This window comes from Cyphellophora europaea, assembly GCF_000365145.1.
Source record: "Cyphellophora europaea CBS 101466 unplaced genomic scaffold supercont1.1, whole genome shotgun sequence".
Taxonomy (NCBI): Eukaryota; Fungi; Ascomycota; class Eurotiomycetes; order Chaetothyriales; family Cyphellophoraceae; genus Cyphellophora; species Cyphellophora europaea.
This window is the reverse complement of record NW_008481797.1, coordinates 1,238,281-1,258,628: the sequence shown is the minus strand read 5'-3', so window position 1 is coordinate 1,258,628 and position 20,348 is coordinate 1,238,281. Positions and strand designations below refer to the sequence as shown.

The following is a 20,348-nucleotide window of genomic DNA, read 5'->3' as shown; positions in this document are numbered from 1 at the left end:
CCCGGCGATTTGGAACGAGAAAGACGCTGGGAAGCAGATACAGTGCTCAGATGCAGCTCTGTTACGAGATCTCCAGGGACATTGTGCGAACCATTTGCTAAGCAGCAAGAACGAACCGTTTGCTTGATCAGAATGGTGTAAGAAAGTGCGCAGAACAAGTTGGAAATGAGTTTGAGGGGATTAGTCACTCACGGCGGAAATGTTGCAAGCGAGGGGCTGTACCAGTACGTACAAGGTAACGTACAGGTCGTATCGTCATACCGCCGCCCATTTTGGTTTAGCAACTGATCGTGCCAGGCTGAACCCCTGTGTTCCAGTTCACTCATGCAAGCGTTGCAATCGGCCGGCAGCTTGTTGGGCGTGCTCGCTCGTTCAGATGGTCCTGTTGGAACATAGTCAGGCGTTCCCTCGGGCGGCCAACGTGCACATCAGACCGGATCATCATGCATGGCTAGAGGTTGGTGCGCCTCAAAGACTGTTCTGTTATCGCCCTGACGCAAGACAGGTCTCGTTATGGTTGTTCCAATAGCACTATGCTGCTGGATGCTGCGAGTCAGAGGTTCCTGTCTCCGTACGGCCACTGCAGCGGCACTACCATGGTATGATCGTGCATAGTTCCGACCGTGTGGTGCGGTGACCTAATATTCGATATCAATCTTGTGTGCCCGAGGATGTTCACGATCGTACTCTGGACAGTATGGTGTATTAGACAAGGGCACTACGCACAGCGCCAACCTGTGAAACAGCCCGCTTACCCAAACATGTGCAACTGGTATTAGTTGATAGTCTCTGAGATCCCAGACAACTGTAGCAATATGACCGTGCTGCCAACTCTTACGAGAAACCTGTTTGGTGGTCTCGACTCTCGGCACTAGTCGCATCATTTGTCAGGCAGGTTTATGGCTGTAGATGTCATCGAGCATTCACAATAACAGCTGAGACGTCGGACTGATTTCGCGAAAGTAAAGCCCCGACAGATACGAGCTCACATGCCCAAGATCGTGGGGCAACCAACGTGCACACTGAATAACGCGTGAGCAGGACGGCAATATATAGGTAAATGTTATGCAAGGGTATATAGAAGCAGTTGAATTGCCACCGGCTACAGGTCATGCCGCATGCGTCCATGTTGCCACTGATTACCCTGTGGTGTCAACATATTTGCAGCTACCTTTCGACACTATTGCGCGACCTTCAAGTTTATCGGGACGCGCAAAGTAACAAAACTAATCTCTGGAATCGGCTTACTCGAGCGCCGCGCTTGGATCACGCGTGAGGCCAGCTGCCAGCTGGAACGAGGTCAGAAAACTTAGTACATCCTCTCGAGAGAGCTTATCCCCGATATTTAGGTACACTCAATCCGTGATATCAAAGATGTCTTTGGTCGTTCTGCCGCCACTCAACTGAGTCGAGGGCATCTATGGTGATTTTGGCTCAGAGCCTTCATTGTATAGTTGCACGAGCCCCAAATGGTCGCCGCCGGGTTTGATGGTTGCTCAAACACCGATAGCTCGGTTTGACGGTTGCGTACTGGCTGACCCCCGTCAGCCATGTCTGGTCATGGCTAGGCGTGCACGTCGCAGTGACAAGCTCGTAGGTCTTGATGCTGCGGGACGTCATCCAGGCCGTGCCTCGTCAAGCATAGCCTCGATTATAGATGAGTCCCCATCCTCCTCTCTGTGCACACATACAACCTTCAGCCCCTCAGCTGCCAGTAAATCTCTCCACTGCTGCTCTGACCGCTCTAGTCCTGAATGTAGATACATCATTCCCCAGTCGAGCCCAGCCATTGTTAATGGGCAGTTTTGGTCTGGTAGCACGGTCTCGCTGATAAGTAATTTGGAGTAGCCCGGCAGCATCGCTGTTGTAGTATTCTTCAGTATCAACCGAGCAACACTGGTAGGCCAATTATGGAAGATGTCTTGCATGAAGTATGCACGCCCGCCTAGAGATTATAGTCAGTGACCTGGTGTCAAGGCATTCTATGAAACTTACCAAGGACTGGCTGAGGCAGAAAGAAATTGTAGGCTTGTCTCTCAATCCTCGGGTGTAGTTGATTCGCACAATCGATGGTCTCGGGCAAGTCTTCCAGCACGAGGCGGCCTTCGGAATCGGCATGTTTTGAGCGGAAGGCCTCGATGTCGTGCCCCTTCGCTTGAATTAGATCCACCTTGTCAATGGACAGCACACTTACTCTGCCTCCAGCAACGTCAACAAGCATTACTGAGCCATCACCTGGGCTGAAGCCTTCTACGATGACCTCACTTGTTGGCATCCAGTCTAGACCAATTAGACGACTTGTTCCCGACAATGTGGAGAACCTACCAGTCCAACGGCGGGTTTTCTTTAGCTTTCCGCCCTGCATGAAGACATTGAAGTTGTCAATGACATCGGGCTGAGTGAGCCAGTATGAATAAGTTTCCATGTCGGTGCTGTGGCCGTACTGGAAAGGTCCAGCAAGGTAGTCATCAGGAGATGAGTAGCCATTGATCTGGAAATACTGAGGCAGACTGGAAATGCTGGGGAAGCCTTGGTCGAAACTGCTAGACTCAGTAAGTGATCGGAAGCTGGATCGATAAGCTGACAAATGTATGATAGACGCCGTTGTAGATGGTATGCACATATGTTTGGTGACCGATGTCGGCCCATAGCGAAATTTCCCTGTCTCTCGGGCGAAGCCAATGCCGCAGAGCACGCGCATCAAACGTACTGCAATAAGATTAGGAACTCCAAGCTTGCAAGGACATCAACGGACCTATAAGCCCTGGTTGAGCGCCAACTGTCTTCGCTAGCCCTGTGGCAGTTGTGTCGGGAGAAGACACCAGGACTCGGAAAAGATTAAGGTCGATCGCAATCCGAACACAAGCATTGTACGTTGGCTGAACCGGCCAAGTCAGTATCTGAACAGAGAATGAGGTTAAATCGACTGAGGTGGTCGTACCGCGAATGCCAGGCTACGGATACCCTCTTCGGGAGTCTGCACGAGTAAAGTGAGTCGTCGTGTTGCGTCTAATGCCGCCCGGCGTAATTTGTCGTCCGCTACCAGGGCATATAGTCCGTACTGGCTCAAGGAGTTAATTTCGTTGACCACGTTGTCTAGTATACAGAACTGTTTCATTTTGCTTGTGCGATGAGATGTGACTTCCTTGACTCTCTATTTGTAGATTTCAAAGTCAGAAAGTTGTACGAGTCTATATGCTCAACACATATGTGAATCTGCCAGAAGTGACTCGGTCAGCTGCGGTTACCGAGTCCGCTGTGGCGGCAGATGCCAGTGAGCTTCTTGTGTATCACAACGCGCGATACCTGTCCGTTTGGGTAGCACAGTTTAATTCGGCATGCCGCAAGTCGCGTGCGAGTCGTATTCGTTGCATGTTTCTAGCCCTGATCACCGCTTAAGATCACGATCCGTAACGACTTGAGCTCGATGATCGGTGGGATGGGATGCGTGGGTGCTGCACATGCTCCAGCCCGAAGAGTGTCAATGTTGCCCCTTTGTGAGACCTTTGGTGCCCAGTGGCGTGGTTCTTTGATCCAGTTAGTGGGAAGGTGGACTCGATGTTCACAGAGATCAGCGATCGGTGATGGGGACTTTCGGTGAACTGCCAAACAGGCGCTGACCGGCTGTCGAACCCAAGTTCCTCTCCCAAGACACCCTGTGCATTGCCGCGTCAAAAAAACTCGTTCTGACCAGCTGGGCTATACCGCTCCTAACGTGGAGTGATCTCGAGTGAAAAAATGTCTGCTGAGATTGTCTGCAATAGATATGGTAATCCATCGATCCTTGGCCTGGCATCGGGTATACATCATGATTGAAAGCCGCTGCAGTGATTAGTCCCCTCGGCGGTCACAGGTCGCGAGCCTGCAGCAGTGGTGAACACCGGAGAGATTGCTGCAGGACTGTCGGGCGACTGCTGGCCAAGATTGCATCTAGTTGTCGTTTCACTGTCGTGCCTCTACATATCATCTTCCACTAGGCCTACAACAAGCATCCTGAGTGACCAGACCCGTCTTCAGGTTGATGGGAGACCCGCAACGAATTTCAGACCTCCGCCGATTGCGGAATAGCGACACTGTCCGATCTGGCCATGTACTGATCGACACACGAAGGCTGCATCGAGATCCGAAGTGGCCGGCCATTGAGGACTCCGGTGAAGCGAATCGAATGCCTGCAAGAGTTGCCCAGGCTACACCTACCATAGTTTTTTTTCTACTGATTGTCTTGGACACATACACAGAGGAGTTAGTAAGTATATCGCATAGTTGATATGCCGTAGAGTGAGTATAGCTTCGATTAACGACTACGAGGAGATGCGTTATGCTGCTCTGCAGAAGGGCATCAGCTTAGCCCATAATGCTATTCCCACGAACCCGGGGAGACCCTTAGAGACTCTTTCGTCACATCCATCAAGTTGGAGGCCACCGTACTCCTCCAATTGCTGCCGATCACTGGTGACCGTCAGAACCATTTCTGCGTCTATTTCGGCCCCTGCATAATGAAAACTGCAAGCTTCCCAGGCGAAAGCTGCGAGAGAAGCTGTCTGCAAACGGCGGCAGATCCCTGTATGTCAGTGGGCAAGCAGAGGACCCTTCGCGCTGGCCACCTCTTTATCTACTCCCCAATTCTAGGTTTCAATAGATCAAACTCGTGTGTAAATTACATCGATCATCTTAATTCCGAACTTTCGATGGCTTGACCGCGAGCCAGAATATAATACTTCAGGTGTGTCTACAACGATAAATGGATATGTTTGGAGTAGATTCACGCTTCGAGAAGTTCGATCCCCAAGTGATAGAGACCATGCTGGCCAATTGAAGTCGGTACCAGAATTCACTACCAGTTCTTGGCAGTAAAGTTGTAGCCTTGTTTTCCTGTACGGTGAATAGAGACAGATTCCAGCTGTCGCTGGAGCGTCTATAAGATGGGCAGCTAAGTCCGTCGAGATCTAACGATGTGATTTTCTCTTCCAGTCAGTCGTTGTCACAGTCCCTTCCCGAAATACACTCCTTTCCGGTGTTATCTCCACAGTCGTTACAAGTACACTAATACAACCTTCTAAGACTCTATTTGGGTGTGAGGCGGTGTTAGCAAAGTTCAACATGGCGGCGGACGTTGTCATCAGCATGATCTTCAGTGTTTTGGGCATAGGCTTAGGCAGTTCAGGGGCCATGCTTTTGAGGGATAATGTTGTGCGGCAAGAACAAACGACGGACACAATCCAAATTACCCTCGAGGGAGAGCTTCCCCTGACCTATAGTTACAGCCATGGTTCCCTGGGTTGCTTGCGCCAGTCCCTGATCAAATCCCCCATTCTTCTATGGTTTCTGATTCATGTTTGCGATATCTGTAGTGTCAGCTGGCCTGCTAACGACAATAAAAACCAGCTTGGTGGTCAGATGCCAGACTTCGTCCTGCATGATGAGGTAGGCTGCTTCATTGGTGTACCACACACCGTGGGAAAGAATGGCAACTGGCCCGAAGGAGGGCACCACACGCAGCACATTAGTCACAATAAGAGTACGCGTCGAGTCAAGTACCTCCAGTTGAATGCCAGTGAGTGACTTCCACTTGCTTTATACTTCTGTCCGCTGCTAACAAAAAGTACCAAGACCGGGGCGACGATATATGTATATCTGCGATTACTTGTAGTGCCCATATGGAACGCATGTAACGATCACTGGGGATATTCCAGCCGGCCTGTGCAGCTACAAAGGCTATCCACATTCCAACACAAAGGTCTTGTCAGACGCCCACGGAGAAGTCAGACCTCAGTGTTTCTGGATGATCGGCAAAGAGGGGAAAAGTCCATTATCTTCAAATTAGCCGACGAAGTCGGCTATCACAACGCTACAGATGTATACAATGCCGAAAGTGATGCCATCTGCATGATACCGCCCCGCATGCAAAAGTGCGACACTTGGGTGGAAGGATTCCCCATCTTTTACCCGCCATTGCGATGCCCTTATGGCGTGGAGGCTGTGCCAGACGTACTCGTGGGTTCGCTACCAGCGCACAATTACCTCAACACCTCCTACTTGCGAGATTCAGAGAACTGGAGCACGGTCCACGTCGGCCGCCCATGGAGGGGTAAGTCGCGCGATAGATATGGAGAACGCGACCTCGATGGTCACAGCTGCAGCTCGTCACTCAGCCAAGTCACGCGACAAGCGGCCCGTGAAGACAAAACATCGGCAGATGAAGCACTAGTGTTCACCACAACACACTATCACTACAACGGAAAGTGGCACGATGCAGTTCAAAGCAAAAGCAAGTCGATCAACAGCGCGAAGTACGCCTGCAAACTCCCCCACATCGTCGGCCCGGACATTTTGAACATGCCCGAAAAGCTGTACTGCGACCTCGACACGAGGACGCTCTGTCCGTTTTGCGATGCAAGCACCATTCCGCGGAACCAGACTTGCTTCAATTTTGCTTCCATGGAACTGCTGGACCTGAAGCCCTCTCTGAAACCATCCATTGCGGGCGGTCGCGCCTTGCAAGGCAGAGGCGAAGGGGAAATAAAGGTGTTGAAGAAGATCGTGAGCGCGTTGGATCGGGATGACGATCATTAGCTGGCGTGAAGCGGGGAAGTGTTGAGTTCTCTGGAGTGAAATTGGGTAGGGAATTGGGTGTTTAGTAGCATATCAAGTCGGGATATGCAGCCTTCAAGAATCGAATCATCGCAGTATACTACCGGCTTTTCATACTGTGTTAAATCAATGATCTCCTGACGCCATACTTTGATGAACTGGTACTGAAGACATCTAAACATTCGCAATGTTGACAAGCAAAGCTGGCAGTGATATGGCCATGATCTCCCCTCCGATGCCAGGCCGAGGGCACGCTCACCAGCACGTGACGAACAGCCGAAGGTGCGACCTTCCTGAGCTTGACAATGACACTTGGAGCACGACAAAAGTCTAGCGCGGAAAACTGATATGATGCGAACCAGCAGAGAACAAGGCGATCGCGGACTATACGCGCCCCATCTGCTCCATTCAACTGCAGTGCCGATAGTGGCACCTATGCTAGCCTCGCTTCTCCTGCCATGCTATGCAGGCGTCCTGGCTTACCTTCATGAAAGGTGCTCGCAATCCACCACCACATCGAGACGCTCTGTGCAGTAGAAATAAAATCTCGAAGTCATGACCAACACAGGTGAAAACCAGCAGAAGTGTGGCTGCACGAAAGTTTGCCTTTTTCGGGTTCGGCCAATCAGCGATCTTGCGGGTGGCATTTCACTGCCTGATGCTTATGCTTTGGCCTTGGCAAGGCAACCACGCGAACCACCACGACGGAACTTTGAGCTGCGCTCTGAGCGGTATTCTGTGGCTTGTCTGGGGATACGAGTACTTGTTGGTCACAGTTCAAGACGGGCTAACAAGAAGTGAATGTCTGAGAGCGATATGTGGTGATATTATGTCTAAGCTCGGGTGTAACTTCAATTATTTTATCATTATTGAAGTTTTGCGACCAGTCAAAAAAGGATATCAGTGAAGTCAATTTCACCACTGTGTTCCGTGCATCAGAAAGGAAAAAAGCTCCCGAACTCATCTTACATCTCCAAACTCCGGTTGTGTCCTCATACTCCTGCTCAGTCTCCAAACTGAGTTGCTCCAAGAACCTGACCAAGATTGATAACCATCATGGCACATGACTAGGCTGCATAGCCCATCAAGATCTACCTAGCCATCGTTCATAAACACAACTCGGGTCAGCTTCTTGACGACCGGCGCGCCAAGATAGACGGCACCGATGAGGCCGTTCATCGCATCCACCTTGTCGAGGTCGGTGGCATTGCCAGGGATCTTGCCGACCGCCTCTCGTGCCTCCAAGTCGAAGCAGTCCTCCACGACAGAGCTGCCACATAGGGGCCAAACGACGCTAGCAGTCATGTCGCAATATTTGCCCTCGTGCGTGTTGACATAGTCTGGCCCTGTCACCGTGGGGTCGTTGCAGAGCGTCTCGGCGAAGTAGGCCGACTCCTTGCTCTTGGAGACCACGAGCTGGCTTTCGTACCAAGGGCGTGCTGGAGGCGCTGAGGCGGCAACGCCATCACCACGGGGGCCTTCTGACTCGTCGCCCGGCTTCTCCGACGCGTCAAGGGGCGATGCTGACCGGATGCTGTGACCCTCTTTGCACTGGTCCTTGTCGCCCCAAAGACCGGCTATACAGTCGTAACTGCTGGCTTGTTGGCTCAGAGGCCATGGTTCCCTTCTAGCCGTCCTCGTGGAGTTCGGATTGCGCACATAGGCAGGATCCAAGTAGGTTGGCTTTTGCTCTTCCTCCGGAATCCCAGCATCCGGGTAGACCAACTGCGGCTTGAATACGGGGATCGAGCTCGTCTTTTTGAACTCGGCGTCGAGGCGAGGCGCGCTTCCGCACATGAGCGCCTTATCGTTCTTATAGGCCGCGATGGTGCCGTTCTGGCCGTCGAAGTCCGGTATGTGGAAGCTGACGCTTCTCGGCATGTGGAATCCGACCACTTGGTTGTGTGGGTGTTGCTGTTTTTCTTGGCTAACGTACCCCGTATCGTCACCGTCAAGCCAAAAACAATACGGGCGATGCCCATTAGCACCCGACCCTTTGGTATCTACTTCCGTGGTTGATATGAAACCCTGCCAGCCACAGAGCTTGTGGGGGATGTCGCCGTAGATGAGAGCCTCACTGCCGTCCGGGAACTTCAACCCGATGCCGGCAATGCAGATCGCGTCGTTGCCATCTGCAGCTTATGTTAGATGGGAATTTAACAGCGGAAGCAAAAGTTGAGAAGTCTTCACATGACGGAGTGAAGGGAAAGATCCATCTGATGGAGCGAAGGTAAAAGCCACAGGGCGAGGTGAAGAGCTAAATTCACTTGGCAGAGTGAATCTTGGGAAGTTGAGGGGACAAACTCACTCTCAAGGAGTTGGACGTATGACGGCCGTCGATTATTGCCGTCAGAGGGCTCAATGGCATAGTCCCTGAAATTGCCTTCGGGAATGGTTTTGTATTGGGACGCGTGTCCCAGCAGATTCCCCCGCTCGTCATACAAGCGCACTGCTGGCATTTGACCTCCAAAGCTGGATTTTTCAATGTTTTCCTCGTTTCGGTCCTACAGCCATCGAACAGTTTATGTATCAGCAGAGGCCCTGAAGGTGGGGAAGGACGAGCAGCACGAGTTGGGGCATCATACCATGCCAGCGTAGATTCTGACGGTCGTTTTGGTCGGTGTGATATCTTTAGCGTCGAAAAAACTCATTCCCTCGGTCAATTTGCCGGTAAGCCAACCGCCGGCAGTCACTACAATGGGGATGCTGTCAAACGGGTAGAGTTAGCTCGACACATCATCTGGGGAAAGGGGAGTTGGTTGAATTTTGTATTTTTCGTGAAGTGCACTCACTGCCCAAGAAGTTAGCTTAGGGTATGCCCATCCGATGCACAATGTCGACCAGCATTGTGAAGACTTACCAAAAATCCTCCCCACATGCCAGCAAAAGCCATGGTGAGTATAACTAAGCTCCTGCGGTGCTGTATACAGATACGGTCTTTAGTGTAGGCTGTAGGATGGTGTTGGATATTGTTGGATGGTGGAAGTCAATACAAATCAAGTAGCTCAGTCTTGGTGAGTGTTCGTTGAGCCAGGAAGCAGCTCTCAAGCAGGTATTCGTTCCTTCTTATATAGGTTTTCGGAAAGAGGTGGAGCCTTTGACCATGTTTATCAGCTGCTATACACAATAACACATCCAGCCTCAAGACCTCTGTAGATGGAGTCCATAATAAAACGATAACACATACAGTTGATGAAACAAACAAAGTTACGTGGATATGTTGTGTTTTTGTGAGACTGTAATGGCTACCTCGTGATGTGTCCTAATCACTATACGTTGTGGTACACCCGTAACATGTTTGGGCGCTACCAGATGACCCCTAAGTCTTCAAATGCTATTTCAGCCGCTTTGAAGCTTGCTGCAGTCTTCAGTTGAGTGGATTCTAGACTAATGCTGGCTCCTAGTTGTTGCAAGGCTCCTAAGGCTATGAAAGACCGGTACGTATAGTTTAGAGCGACTGGACCGAGCTCAGGGTCTCAGACTGTCACGAGGTAACTCCCGCTTGCGAGTGGACCTTTTTGTTTGAACAGGTTGGTCATTTGACGTCCTCTTCAGCTGTCAACAGAGGACCGTTGCAACTTCCCTCATTCGCCAAGTCGGTCGATGTTTTCGTCGCTCTGACGAGATTGCTACAGTCCACGTGATACTACAGTGCCCCAAGATAGTCAGTCTTGGCTTCAATATTGATGCCAGGACCGGTGATGCCATCCTCGCGCAAACTGCCCTCTAAAGTAGCGTTGGATGTTTGACACACACGACCCAGCCTTAGACCAAGCATGCGTCATCAGACATTCTGCATCCTCGTATGGGGTCTTACTCCTCAAAGTAGTCTAAGCTTTGACCTCCATTGCACACGACTCGGCACTGAAGTTGCGGCCAGCAGTATAGCCAGAAGGCCCGCGACGTTTCAACGCATCTCATAGCTGCTGGCCTAGTAGTGGATTCTTCTTCAAGGATGCACCAGGCGCATGCGGGGCTGGCTGGACGGGGTTGTCTTCAGCCGGGCCAAGGGCCTTTCTATGTTATGAGTCTGGGACCACAGGTACCTGTCGCTCCTGCCCTTTTGCTCCGCCAGACGGAATCCAGTCTCCCCCAACTCCCAGTGCGCGCTGTCCCTTCTCCAGCACTTCGCTGCTCTCCAGGCCTAGCCAAAGGTCCTCTGTACGATCCAAATTCTCTTCCAGATCCCACGCCTGGCCCGCAATCACCACCCACGATCGACCGCTCATGCCCCGTGCCTCCCTCTCATCGTCGTCCCAGTCCATACCACCCCGATTTCGCCGCCTTCGTGTGCCTTGACTGTTGACCCCGTCGTACCAGACGCTCTGACTTCCCTTCCCGGCGGCGCAGATAGCGACAATGATGTTTCCTACATCCTCCACGCTGTTAATCTTGATGGCACTGTCATCCCATGTGCCTTTGATGCCGGCAATCATCTGCGTATTCGTAGCCGACGGACAGACTGTGTTCACACGGATGTTGACCTTGAAAGCCTTGGGCAAGTACAGTCGCAGACTCCTCATGATGCCGATGACGCCATGCTTTGCCGCCTGGTAGGCAAAGAGTCCGGGTGTCTCTTTGAAGCCGGCTACGCTACTCATCAAGGTAAGTGATTTGTTCTCGTCGCCTGCGGCACCATGTGCGAGGTATTGCACTGCGACGTGAGCAAACCACATAGACCCGCGAAGGTTTATTTCCTCAGTGGCCATGTCCGGCATGTTGGCGACGCCATCGATGCCGAGCGAGGGGCTGAACCAGCCAGATCTCTCCATGATGGCGGCGTTGGAGATGGCATGGTCGACGCGGCCGTGTTGGTCTAGGGCTGCCTTGAAGAGTTTGACGATGTCGGCGTAGTTCCGGACGTCGGTGCGGATGAAAGTACTGTTTGGCGGTGAAGGTGTCATGGGCTCGTCGAGGTCGCCGAAGACGACTTTGGCGCCATAGGAGCCGAGGAGAGAGACAGTGGCGGCGCCTATGCCACGCGAGCCGCCACTCAGGACAACGACAGCATCGCGGAGGGAGGTGGAGAGGTTCAGGGACTGGGATTGAGGATCGAGGCGGGCCATGTTGGATCAACGGTGGCTCACTGTCAAGAGACAGCCGGCTGTAAATGAAGCTCTCGAAGAAAGGTCGAGCCCCAGTTCGACTTAGAAACGGTAGTATGCGTAGGTTGTAGCTGTGAGGCTTTGGGATAGAGATGGGTGAGAGCGCCGCAGCCAACGGGTATAGAGATGCAGTGGTTTCGAAACCAGGGGCAAGCAGACAACAAGTTTCCAGAACACAACGACGGATCTAGGATGACGGTCACAGCATTTGGCAAGCCCGACCAAGTATTCGAAGCAACAATGACACGTGGGTCACGTACAGACATTGTGCAGACCATGAACTGTGCCATCACAGCTTTGCCCCGCGTTGACTGCCCCACTCACGCCTGCCTGCGGATCATCTCTCAAACAGTGTCAGGGGTAAAGCAGATGTAGAATCTCTTGGTCATCGGCAAATTCGCGTATACGGAGCTACGGATACCAGACAAGAAGCCACATAAGTAAGTGTAATCTATTGGTTCGCCTGAACGAAGGGGCGATGCCTTGTAGACGATGATGTGGGTGGAACGACCTTGGCGCAGACGGACCAGGTCACCTCTTTCGCTACACGAGACTGTCGTGGTACATACTATCAGTTGCCCATTACCGCCCGGAACATCCTAATCTATCCCGCCCGCGCTGTGCTTCGTGCTGCCCCTCAAAATCCTCTGAGGCTATCCACCAGTCGGAAAGGGTGTGCCTCGGTATTGAGCACGAACTCATCGAGACTAACCAAGTCCACATCACTGAACAAGAGGTAGAAATACTTCAGCGTCTCAGCGAACCAGAAACTCTCCATGTCATCCGTCTGCATCGCCCGCTGCGTCGTGACCATGACTCCCTCGTGGTAGACCTGCGCTTCCGACTGATACAAGACCGATGAGATGGCGGAATGGCCGTACGGAGTTCGTGTGTGATGGATGATAGTGTTGAACATGCGCCACCCGACGTCGCGCCAGTATTCGTCGCCTGTCATGCGCCACATGATGAAAACAGATTCGATCGCTTCCGGGCGCAAAATGTACTTGGGGTCCGCGACGTTCATCCACCCAGGTGGCATGCCAGGCGCGATGCAACTCCCCTCAGACATGCAGTTCAAGGAGTACGACTCCCAGGTGGTGGCATTCCATTCACATTGGTCGCTATCCAGTTCTGGGCATGGCAATAAAGTGACAGTCTCCGGCATCAGACCGGTGGGAGAGTTGTCGTATGCCCAAACGCAGCCCTGTGTCAATTGCTTGCCGATTTCAAAGTCGTTGCCATTTCCGAAAATTCTCGATGCCATAGCGAACATGCCGCCGGCAAAGCAAGCCAGATGCTGAGTCCTCGGCTCCAGCTCAATCTCCGTCATACCTGGCGTCCTGGATATGATCCCGGAGAAAAGAATCTTTCGCGTCTCGTCATCTGCACCTGGGATGAAGGAGCGAAAGAGCATGAAATTCCTGATCTGATCCGATGCGGTCGTCCACAGATCCTCGTATGTGCTGTTCACTGCCCCAAGCATCAGATGCCCCTTGACGAGATATTCGTAGCTCGAGTCGGAGAGCGCACCGAGACTGTATACGTACGACGCTTTAGCAAAATGTCGTTGCATGGTGGCATCGTCTGAGTCAATTGAACTCGAATCAACCATTTCTGGCCAGAGACCGGGTATTGAAGAGTCATTAACGGACCTCTGAAAGACGTCCAGAACGTGATCAACCGTCCGCTGGTATTTTGGATCTCCAGTCAATTGCGACAGCCGGGAAAATTCCAAGTACAAACTTCCCACATCGGCCATTGCTACGTTTGTTGACGGGAAAAAAGCTTCGTCGGTGTTGGCCAGGTGACAATAGCTACACGGCATACCGTTGCTGGTCTTGAAAGCTCCGTGCAGCAGATCTCCCACTTCCACCATTTTGGCTAGCAGCCGGGGTTCATGGCTCAGGTCGTATGCACCCAACAACCCGCCCAGGTACCGGATTGTGCTCTCGAACAAGCTCACCTCACACATTTCAGCACTGCTCCGGAAGTCGATGGTCATGGTCCCATTGATAGCGTAGTTGAACTCCTCCGTTAAATCCATGATCCAGAGTGTGTCGAGGGCATCGACCATGGTGGCCGACCAGGAACAGAACTGCGTTTTCCTGCCTCCGGTCAGGGGCAGTAGCCCGTCAGCCATCCATGAGTGGTCACGATAACCATCCCAAGCGTGAAGAAATTCTTTCTTGACTGCTTGCTGGCGTTCGAGCTGGACATAGGACTTGGGCTCAAAGTCGTACTGGATCCGAGAAGATGGCGGGGACAGAGTCCATTCGATGACTTTGAAACAACAGTACACCATGACTGCGGCGATCAGATACCTCTCTATGCGTCGGTGGCGATGGTGGCTCAGCGCCGTGTTAGGCATGGCCCATCTGGGCATGGCTGTAGGGACAGACATAAACTTGCCGGCGACCATCTTGCTGTCCTGGGGGTTAAAGGGCACGCTAAGTGATGGGGAAGTTACGGGTGAGTCCCTTCCCGACGCGCATGACTCCGGCCGCGCGACGCAGTTAGGCGGATACGGATGGGAAGACAAGAATATTGCTTGTTTGCACGAAGGGATGCTGAAGCGTGAGAGCCGTGGAATAACTGTCAAGCGTGTTCTCGGGGGTAACGCAAGGGGTGCCAAGCCTAGAGCTCGCCACGTTCGTGCCAGCGCGTTTCGTCGCGTGCTGGCTTAGAGGCCTGGACTCCATCGTTTAAGCCACCCTCAGCCAGCCATGATACCGCATTGAGTACCGAATGTGAAAATCAATCAGTCGAGCTCACAAAAACAGATGGGGTTTCATACTGGTTGTCGATTGGTCTAGACAGCTTACCCCTGACTGTGAGCACCAATCTCCGTTAGCAGTGGCTCAAACACACTTTTCGTAGTTGACCCCTATCGGCACTGAATAGACAGAGGCAGCAGCAATAACCGCTTGCCAATATGTGCATTATTCCGCAAACTTGTTTAGTCAAGTTTGATCGAAGCCATCTGTATTGCAGGAGACAATCGGAGCCAAACCCATTTTCCCTCTGACGAGAGCCGGAGTGACTGAGACAGATGCGGCTCGTATACAAATGTCCAGAAAGCTACAAAAACAGCCAGCCTTGTGGGAGAGCGCCCAGGCGCCATGCAATGCCGAGAAAAGACGTAAGTAGTTAACGGGTATGACTTCCTTCAGTCTTCATCCTCCTGCTCACTCTCGGCCGCAGTTCGTAGCTCATACGCGAGATCATAGCATTCGGCCAGCAGGTCGTTAACACTGCCTTGGCCTTCCGGGATGTCCTTGCCCACTTGGAACTTGCCGTCCACTCGCATGTTGTCGATCGAGTTCAGTTTCATGCTGTACGGGTACAGCTCCCGGGGGTTCGAGACGCCACCTGCTTTCTTGACTTCGACTAGGCATCGCCGAAGAGTCAAAAGCTGGTTATACACCGGCAGTAAGGCTTCAGACACCGGCTCGGATGCAAGCAGCAACTGGTACACGTATGCATAGCCTCGGCGGATAAGGTAAAGCAGTGTCTACACTTGTCAGTTTGAAAGTTGCGACATTGGGTCCTGTACTCACTCGTTGAGCGTGCAAATCGGCAGGCCGACCTTCGGCGTCGAAGAAATTGCCGTCTCGCCGCGAATCGTCAATACGGTCGAGTTTTCTCTGCCACATGAACAAGTCGGTTTCCCGCAGGGACCAAGCCTGGGTCATAGTAAGGCGGTCGAGATTGTTCCGGATTTCGATAAGCTTGTCGTATGTTTCTTGGAACCGCTCATCGATCTTGCCTTGCCTGCTCTAAAATCAGTCGCTGTCCAACTTCCATTTTGTTTGGGTACATACTTCTCTTCCACAATTTCGCAAAACTTCAGACAACGCTCGAGGAGGGGCACTACTAGACCCTGACCGGGACCCGTTGATCCGCCCTCACCTGGTAGCTTTCCATCTTTCATGGTGGCTTTGATCTCCAGCAGCTTGTCTCGTAGTTCGTGCAGGTCTTTCGAGTTATACTACATGTGCTCAGCGCTGTGATCCGGGGACTCCGCGACAGACTTACCTTGCTTCTAGTATTAAGTGCAGCGATCGAGCGCAACAGTGCGACGAGTCTCTCCCAAATGGGCATCATCTCAGGGCTGAGGGTGGACAGAAAGTCGCGGAGCTCTTTCAACAGTGTTCTGCATATCTCGAGTCGATATTGTACTCGGGTGAGCAGGTATGGAGAGTATTTCTCGTGAGAGTGGGACAGAGTCTCTTCCATTTTGTTGATGGTGTGCTCCAAGCTGTCGAGGTCCTTCTTGCTGTAAAATGCAGCCTCCTTCAAGTGCTCACACAGCCTTGTTATCGTGGAGGTGACAGCATAGATTCCAGGCGCCTCGTTGTTGCGACCGACCGCCATGAAGAACAGGGACATCAGCTGCAAGCAATCATCAAGAACGGTGTCGACCCTATTCTGCAACAGATGATCGGAGGCTCGGACATCGTTGAGAACGTGGACTTGCTCGATGATCTCGTCGTACAAGGGCATGACATCTTGCGATTTGACGTAGGTGCTCTTGTCTTGCTTCAGAAGCAGGAGTTTGTCCCGAATAATCAGCAACTTCTCAAGTATCGGCTTCTCTTGCGGTCCGACTGGGGCATGGGTGATCGGAGAGTCAGCCATTGTGTAGAAATGGCATGCGATCAAATGAATCCAAGCGTGTTAAAGGTGTTTAGGGGCACAGTGACTAGGAAATCCAAGACAAAGGCTTGTCTGGCTGCAGGCCCGTTGGTGAGGTGTTTAATCAGCAGGCAAATTGTGCATAAGTGGAAGCGTGGAGAGGCGTGATAGCCGGGGATCAGCTGAAGGCGAAGTGGCACGCATGCGACAGTCAACCCGCACGCATGCAGTCTTGCCCCTCACCAACGTCAGAGCGCAGGCATCGCTTAACTCGGCTGGGACCTAGATCTTGGCGGCGGCCAGAGCTGAAGCTTGAGCCGTTCCAACGAGGCTGAGCCATTACTCACACCACGCCACCATGCACATCGATTTGTAAGGTACATTCTCTACCGTATGGGTCGGCAGATTCTGCCAAGCCAGCCTTGGACGTTTAGATAGTCCCTTCTTGCAGCATAAAGCAGCAGCGCCATGCTCTGACCTTCACTTGTGGCCTCGACAGAACGGGTACTCGGGACACCGTTGATTTGTGCTACTGGCCCCACTCTGCCATCCCTGTGAACATGGCGTGCTATTGCCCGGAGATTTTCATCCGCCCAAGATAGATAATGATGCTTCAGGAAAGTATCAGGGAGCAAAACAGCAAGCCGATAGACCGCTGAGGTGACCAGGGATGTCCCAGCGGTATCACCAAATGCCCAAGCCGGTGGTGGATCGTTGGTGCCATCCAGGTAGTTTTTCAGCAACCCTGAAGCCTCGTCCCTCTGTTGGGCCATCATGCACTGTAGCATACGCTCAAGAATGGCCACCAGCGATTGCATGCCTTGTCTGAGGACATCATGGGTAGACGCGACTGGCAGAAGCGTAGCTAACACTCGTGTCATCCCCGCAATCGCCCAGGCGTTACTAGAATGAGGTTAGAAGGTCTTCTGCGGTGGCGTGCATTACTTGCCTGGTAAGCCAGACATATGGATCGGTGCAGCAAATACCAGGCGGTATCTGACCAGGTTGCGTTACGATATGCCGCCACAAACCTGAGCATGATTCCCCATCCGGCAAGGTGATATTCGTTGATAGAATCGTATTGTACATCTCGCACTCACGAATCGCTTGCAACAGATATTCTTCCAGTCGAGCTGCCGCACCGTAGTATGCGAGAAATGGTGGTACCATATACACAAAGTCTCCCCACGCCTCTGCAGGGTCATCGCGGTGGGAAATCGCTGCATGCGTCGTATTAATGACGAACTTTGTTGCGTTGCGTACAAGGTAGCGAGCTTGTCTCTCGGCAGCCATGGCGTATTCTCCCGGCTGAGAGTAATTCCAAGTTCTCGACCGTGCGTTGGACAATAGTAGAGCTTGGACACCAAGAGATGCAGGATCAGCAGGAGAACCTGATCAGTCAGTGTTCTCTATGTCTCGATAGGCTAGGCTCAGCTTCAATAAGACCTTACCTTCCCCATAGCAAAGCAGTGTCTCATTCGTTGAAATATATGCAGCAGCACTTGCGAGTCCGGGAGCTTCACTGCACAGGTCTTCCGGGGCCGGTGGAAGGTAACCGCCAGGAAACGGATCGGTCGCAAAAACTGTCAATTCCGGATTGTGCACCTCTAACAGAGCTTCGGTATACACCCCCTGCTCCCATGAGCGAAGTGTGTCATTAGCGAGATATATTCTGTAATGATACGCTTCGACGTCTGTGGCGCTGAAGGGTAGATAAGTAGAACGCTGAAATCGCCAAATGAGCAGTGACAAAACAGGCAGGGCTGCTGCGGCCATATTCGAAAGACTCCACATCATATATATGAGCTGTAGGTGGTAGTCTCAAGACATCTGCAGGCTGGATTGCGGTCTCAATGTGCAAGGCAACAGTGTAGATTAGCACAGCGGTGGAAGCATCACCGATCGCGGCTCATGATATCGCAGAACTCATGCGCTACATCATCAAAGGCAGCGGTCTGATAGATTGGATTGAGATCAGGCTCTGGTTCAGTGCAATAGTTTCAACTCAGACTTTGGGTGATTGCATAATGGTGGAGGCATCTGTGATTGTCGAGACGGAGGTAGAAAGGGCGTTCTTGCGCTATCTCAATACGGTCAAGTGTTGCCAAGAGCCAAGATTTCGGATTTGCTGGCGCCCACAGACCGTGGCCGCACTGCGCAGGCTCGACTCCAAGTTGAATCGACACCATTTGCAACTTCTTGTCGACCGTTAACCCCCCTCGACACCATCGTTCAATACCGTCGCAATGGCCTCCGCTGAGCTCGCAAACGCCTACGCCGCCCTCATCCTCGCCGATGACGGCGTTGACATTACCGTATGCAGAATTCGCCTACATCCTTCACGATGGACTAACAAGAGGACAGGCTGATAAGCTCACTACCATCATCAAGGCCGCTGGTGTCGCTGATGTTGAGCCCATCTGGTCCAGTCTCTTCGCCAAGGTTCGTGCAGCGACGTAAGGATATTAGGCGCAAGATTGACAAAGCGTAGGCTCTCGAGGGCAAGGATGTGAAGGACCTCCTCCTGAACGTCGGCTCAGGTGGTGGTGCCGCTGCTGCACCTGCTGCTGGCGGTGCTGGCGGTGCTGCTGCCGGTGGTGACGCCGCTGACGCCCCGGCTGCGGAGGAGAAGAAGGAAGAGGGTACGTTGCTACATCGAATGCACTGTGCAGAAGCCTCACTAACACCTTTACAGAGAAGGAGGAGTCTGACGACGACATGGGCTTCGGTCTGTTCGACTAAGCGCCTTCACCACGATTCGCTCGCCATTCTTCTACGACCTCATGAAAAGCAACTGCTGCAAAGCTGTACCAGGTGCAATCGCGGGAGGATGCACGCTGGCTTGACATTTGTGGAGGCAGACAATCCCAATGCTCGAGAAGGACGGTCCGGGACGAGCTGGCACAGCTAAGACTCATGCGGACTTCGAGTTGTGCTCCAATCCACAATGTCGATACCCCATTGACCATGTTACACTTTACCAAATTCTTCGTGCCGCTGGAACAGCATAGTGCGTGCGTATATTGTCTGTCTTCTGTGACGTCTACCGTGACCATGATGCGCTAGACGCTGCCATGCGAAGCAGCATCCCGATCCGTGTTGATATTGAACCTCTTCGGACCTTCAGGGACTTTTGGAACAACAGCTTGCTCCTTCACATTGCCTTATAGTGGAGTTTAGCGACTGTTCTCGACCCCCCGATCACGCGACTGAGCCCTATTCAAGGTGCTCTTCTCACTTGTTCCCATCTCTATATCACTTCAGTTGATAATTTAGACGGGGGGTATAGAGTCACCATCGAAAACCCGTTTGGACAGCGTTTGGGAATATTCCAGAAAGTATTTTGTCGACTGCCCCCAAACAGGGCCTGCCTTATTAGGGGCAAAGCCAAAGCAACACCGTCGGGACTTGATTAAGATCAGCCTCGCGCGGCGCATGCTTATTGCAAGGGCTGGAAAGCTTAGCCGTGCATCGTGGTCTGCTGTCTGAAATTTGGTACAGGAGACGTGGTCATGCAACTGCCGATAGGTACGATGCAACCATCCACACTTCGGTAGCTAGGCTTCCGCTGTTTCCAATGGAGATGAGGGGCAGAGGCTCGAATCGCATGGCCCTTGCTCGTACCGACAGAACGAACAATCAAACTGGCTGGCGCCCCAACGCTTAGCTCCATGCCAAACACCGGGGGCTTCGGAGCAGCTGAGAGTTTCCTGCGGGGAGGCCCCACCTCTATGCCTACTAGGTACCTCGCAGGCGAGAGAATTGGGGGAATCTAGGGGGACTTGGGATCTTCTCTTCGAATGATGATTCACGCCTCGTGGCCTGGGCTGATCGGCAGCTGCATGATCGACGCCATGAACATTTGAACCCGTGGTCCCACCACCTGTCCCTGTCGCCGCCAGCAAGTCGGAAGTACATAGCTCCACGTTTGCCCCATGAGCTGCTTGTGCCAAATCTTCTTCTTAGGTCTAGCTGTGGTGGCATCTTGACTGCAAAAGCTCCCAACGACGTTGCAGA

General features: G+C 52.4%; 6 protein-coding genes across 6 annotated transcripts; 1 reads left to right on the top strand and 5 right to left on the bottom strand.

Annotated features, from left to right (window-relative positions):
- Window positions 1-1,616: 1,616 nt before the first annotated feature.
- Window positions 1,617-3,118, bottom strand: HMPREF1541_00451 (uncharacterized protein; the record flags this gene model as incomplete). Its single annotated transcript, XM_008712757.1, has 6 exons — window positions 1,617-1,945; window positions 1,996-2,149; window positions 2,195-2,280; window positions 2,326-2,709; window positions 2,756-2,879; window positions 2,942-3,118. The coding sequence occupies 6 exons, from the start codon at window positions 3,116-3,118 to the stop codon at window positions 1,617-1,619; spliced, it is 1,254 nt and encodes a 417-aa protein (XP_008710979.1).
- Window positions 3,119-7,686: 4,568 nt separating this feature from the next.
- On the bottom strand, window positions 7,687-9,484 carry HMPREF1541_00450 (uncharacterized protein; the record flags this gene model as incomplete). Its single annotated transcript, XM_008712756.1, has 3 exons — window positions 7,687-8,723; window positions 8,900-9,095; window positions 9,452-9,484. The coding sequence occupies 3 exons, from the start codon at window positions 9,482-9,484 to the stop codon at window positions 7,687-7,689; spliced, it is 1,266 nt and encodes a 421-aa protein (XP_008710978.1).
- A 1,129-nt stretch (window positions 9,485-10,613) lies between these two features.
- Window positions 10,614-11,657, bottom strand: HMPREF1541_00449 (uncharacterized protein; the record flags this gene model as incomplete). The annotated part of the gene is made up of 1 exon (XM_008712755.1): window positions 10,614-11,657. The coding sequence occupies one exon, from the start codon at window positions 11,655-11,657 to the stop codon at window positions 10,614-10,616; it is 1,044 nt and encodes a 347-aa protein (XP_008710977.1).
- A 676-nt stretch (window positions 11,658-12,333) lies between these two features.
- HMPREF1541_00448 (uncharacterized protein) lies at window positions 12,334-14,115 on the bottom strand (the record flags this gene model as incomplete). Its single annotated transcript, XM_008712754.1, has 1 exon — window positions 12,334-14,115. The coding sequence occupies one exon, from the start codon at window positions 14,113-14,115 to the stop codon at window positions 12,334-12,336; it is 1,782 nt and encodes a 593-aa protein (XP_008710976.1).
- A 747-nt stretch (window positions 14,116-14,862) lies between these two features.
- Window positions 14,863-16,334, bottom strand: HMPREF1541_00447 (uncharacterized protein; the record flags this gene model as incomplete). Its single annotated transcript, XM_008712753.1, has 4 exons — window positions 14,863-15,207; window positions 15,254-15,470; window positions 15,518-15,684; window positions 15,732-16,334. The coding sequence occupies 4 exons, from the start codon at window positions 16,332-16,334 to the stop codon at window positions 14,863-14,865; spliced, it is 1,332 nt and encodes a 443-aa protein (XP_008710975.1).
- A 2,243-nt stretch (window positions 16,335-18,577) lies between these two features.
- HMPREF1541_00446 (60S acidic ribosomal protein P1) lies at window positions 18,578-19,073 on the top strand (the record flags this gene model as incomplete). The annotated part of the gene is made up of 4 exons (XM_008712752.1): window positions 18,578-18,646; window positions 18,696-18,773; window positions 18,823-18,973; window positions 19,027-19,073. 4 exons carry the CDS (start codon window positions 18,578-18,580, stop codon window positions 19,071-19,073), a joined length of 345 nt encoding a protein of 114 aa, XP_008710974.1.
- Between the last annotated feature and the right edge of the window lie 1,275 nt (window positions 19,074-20,348).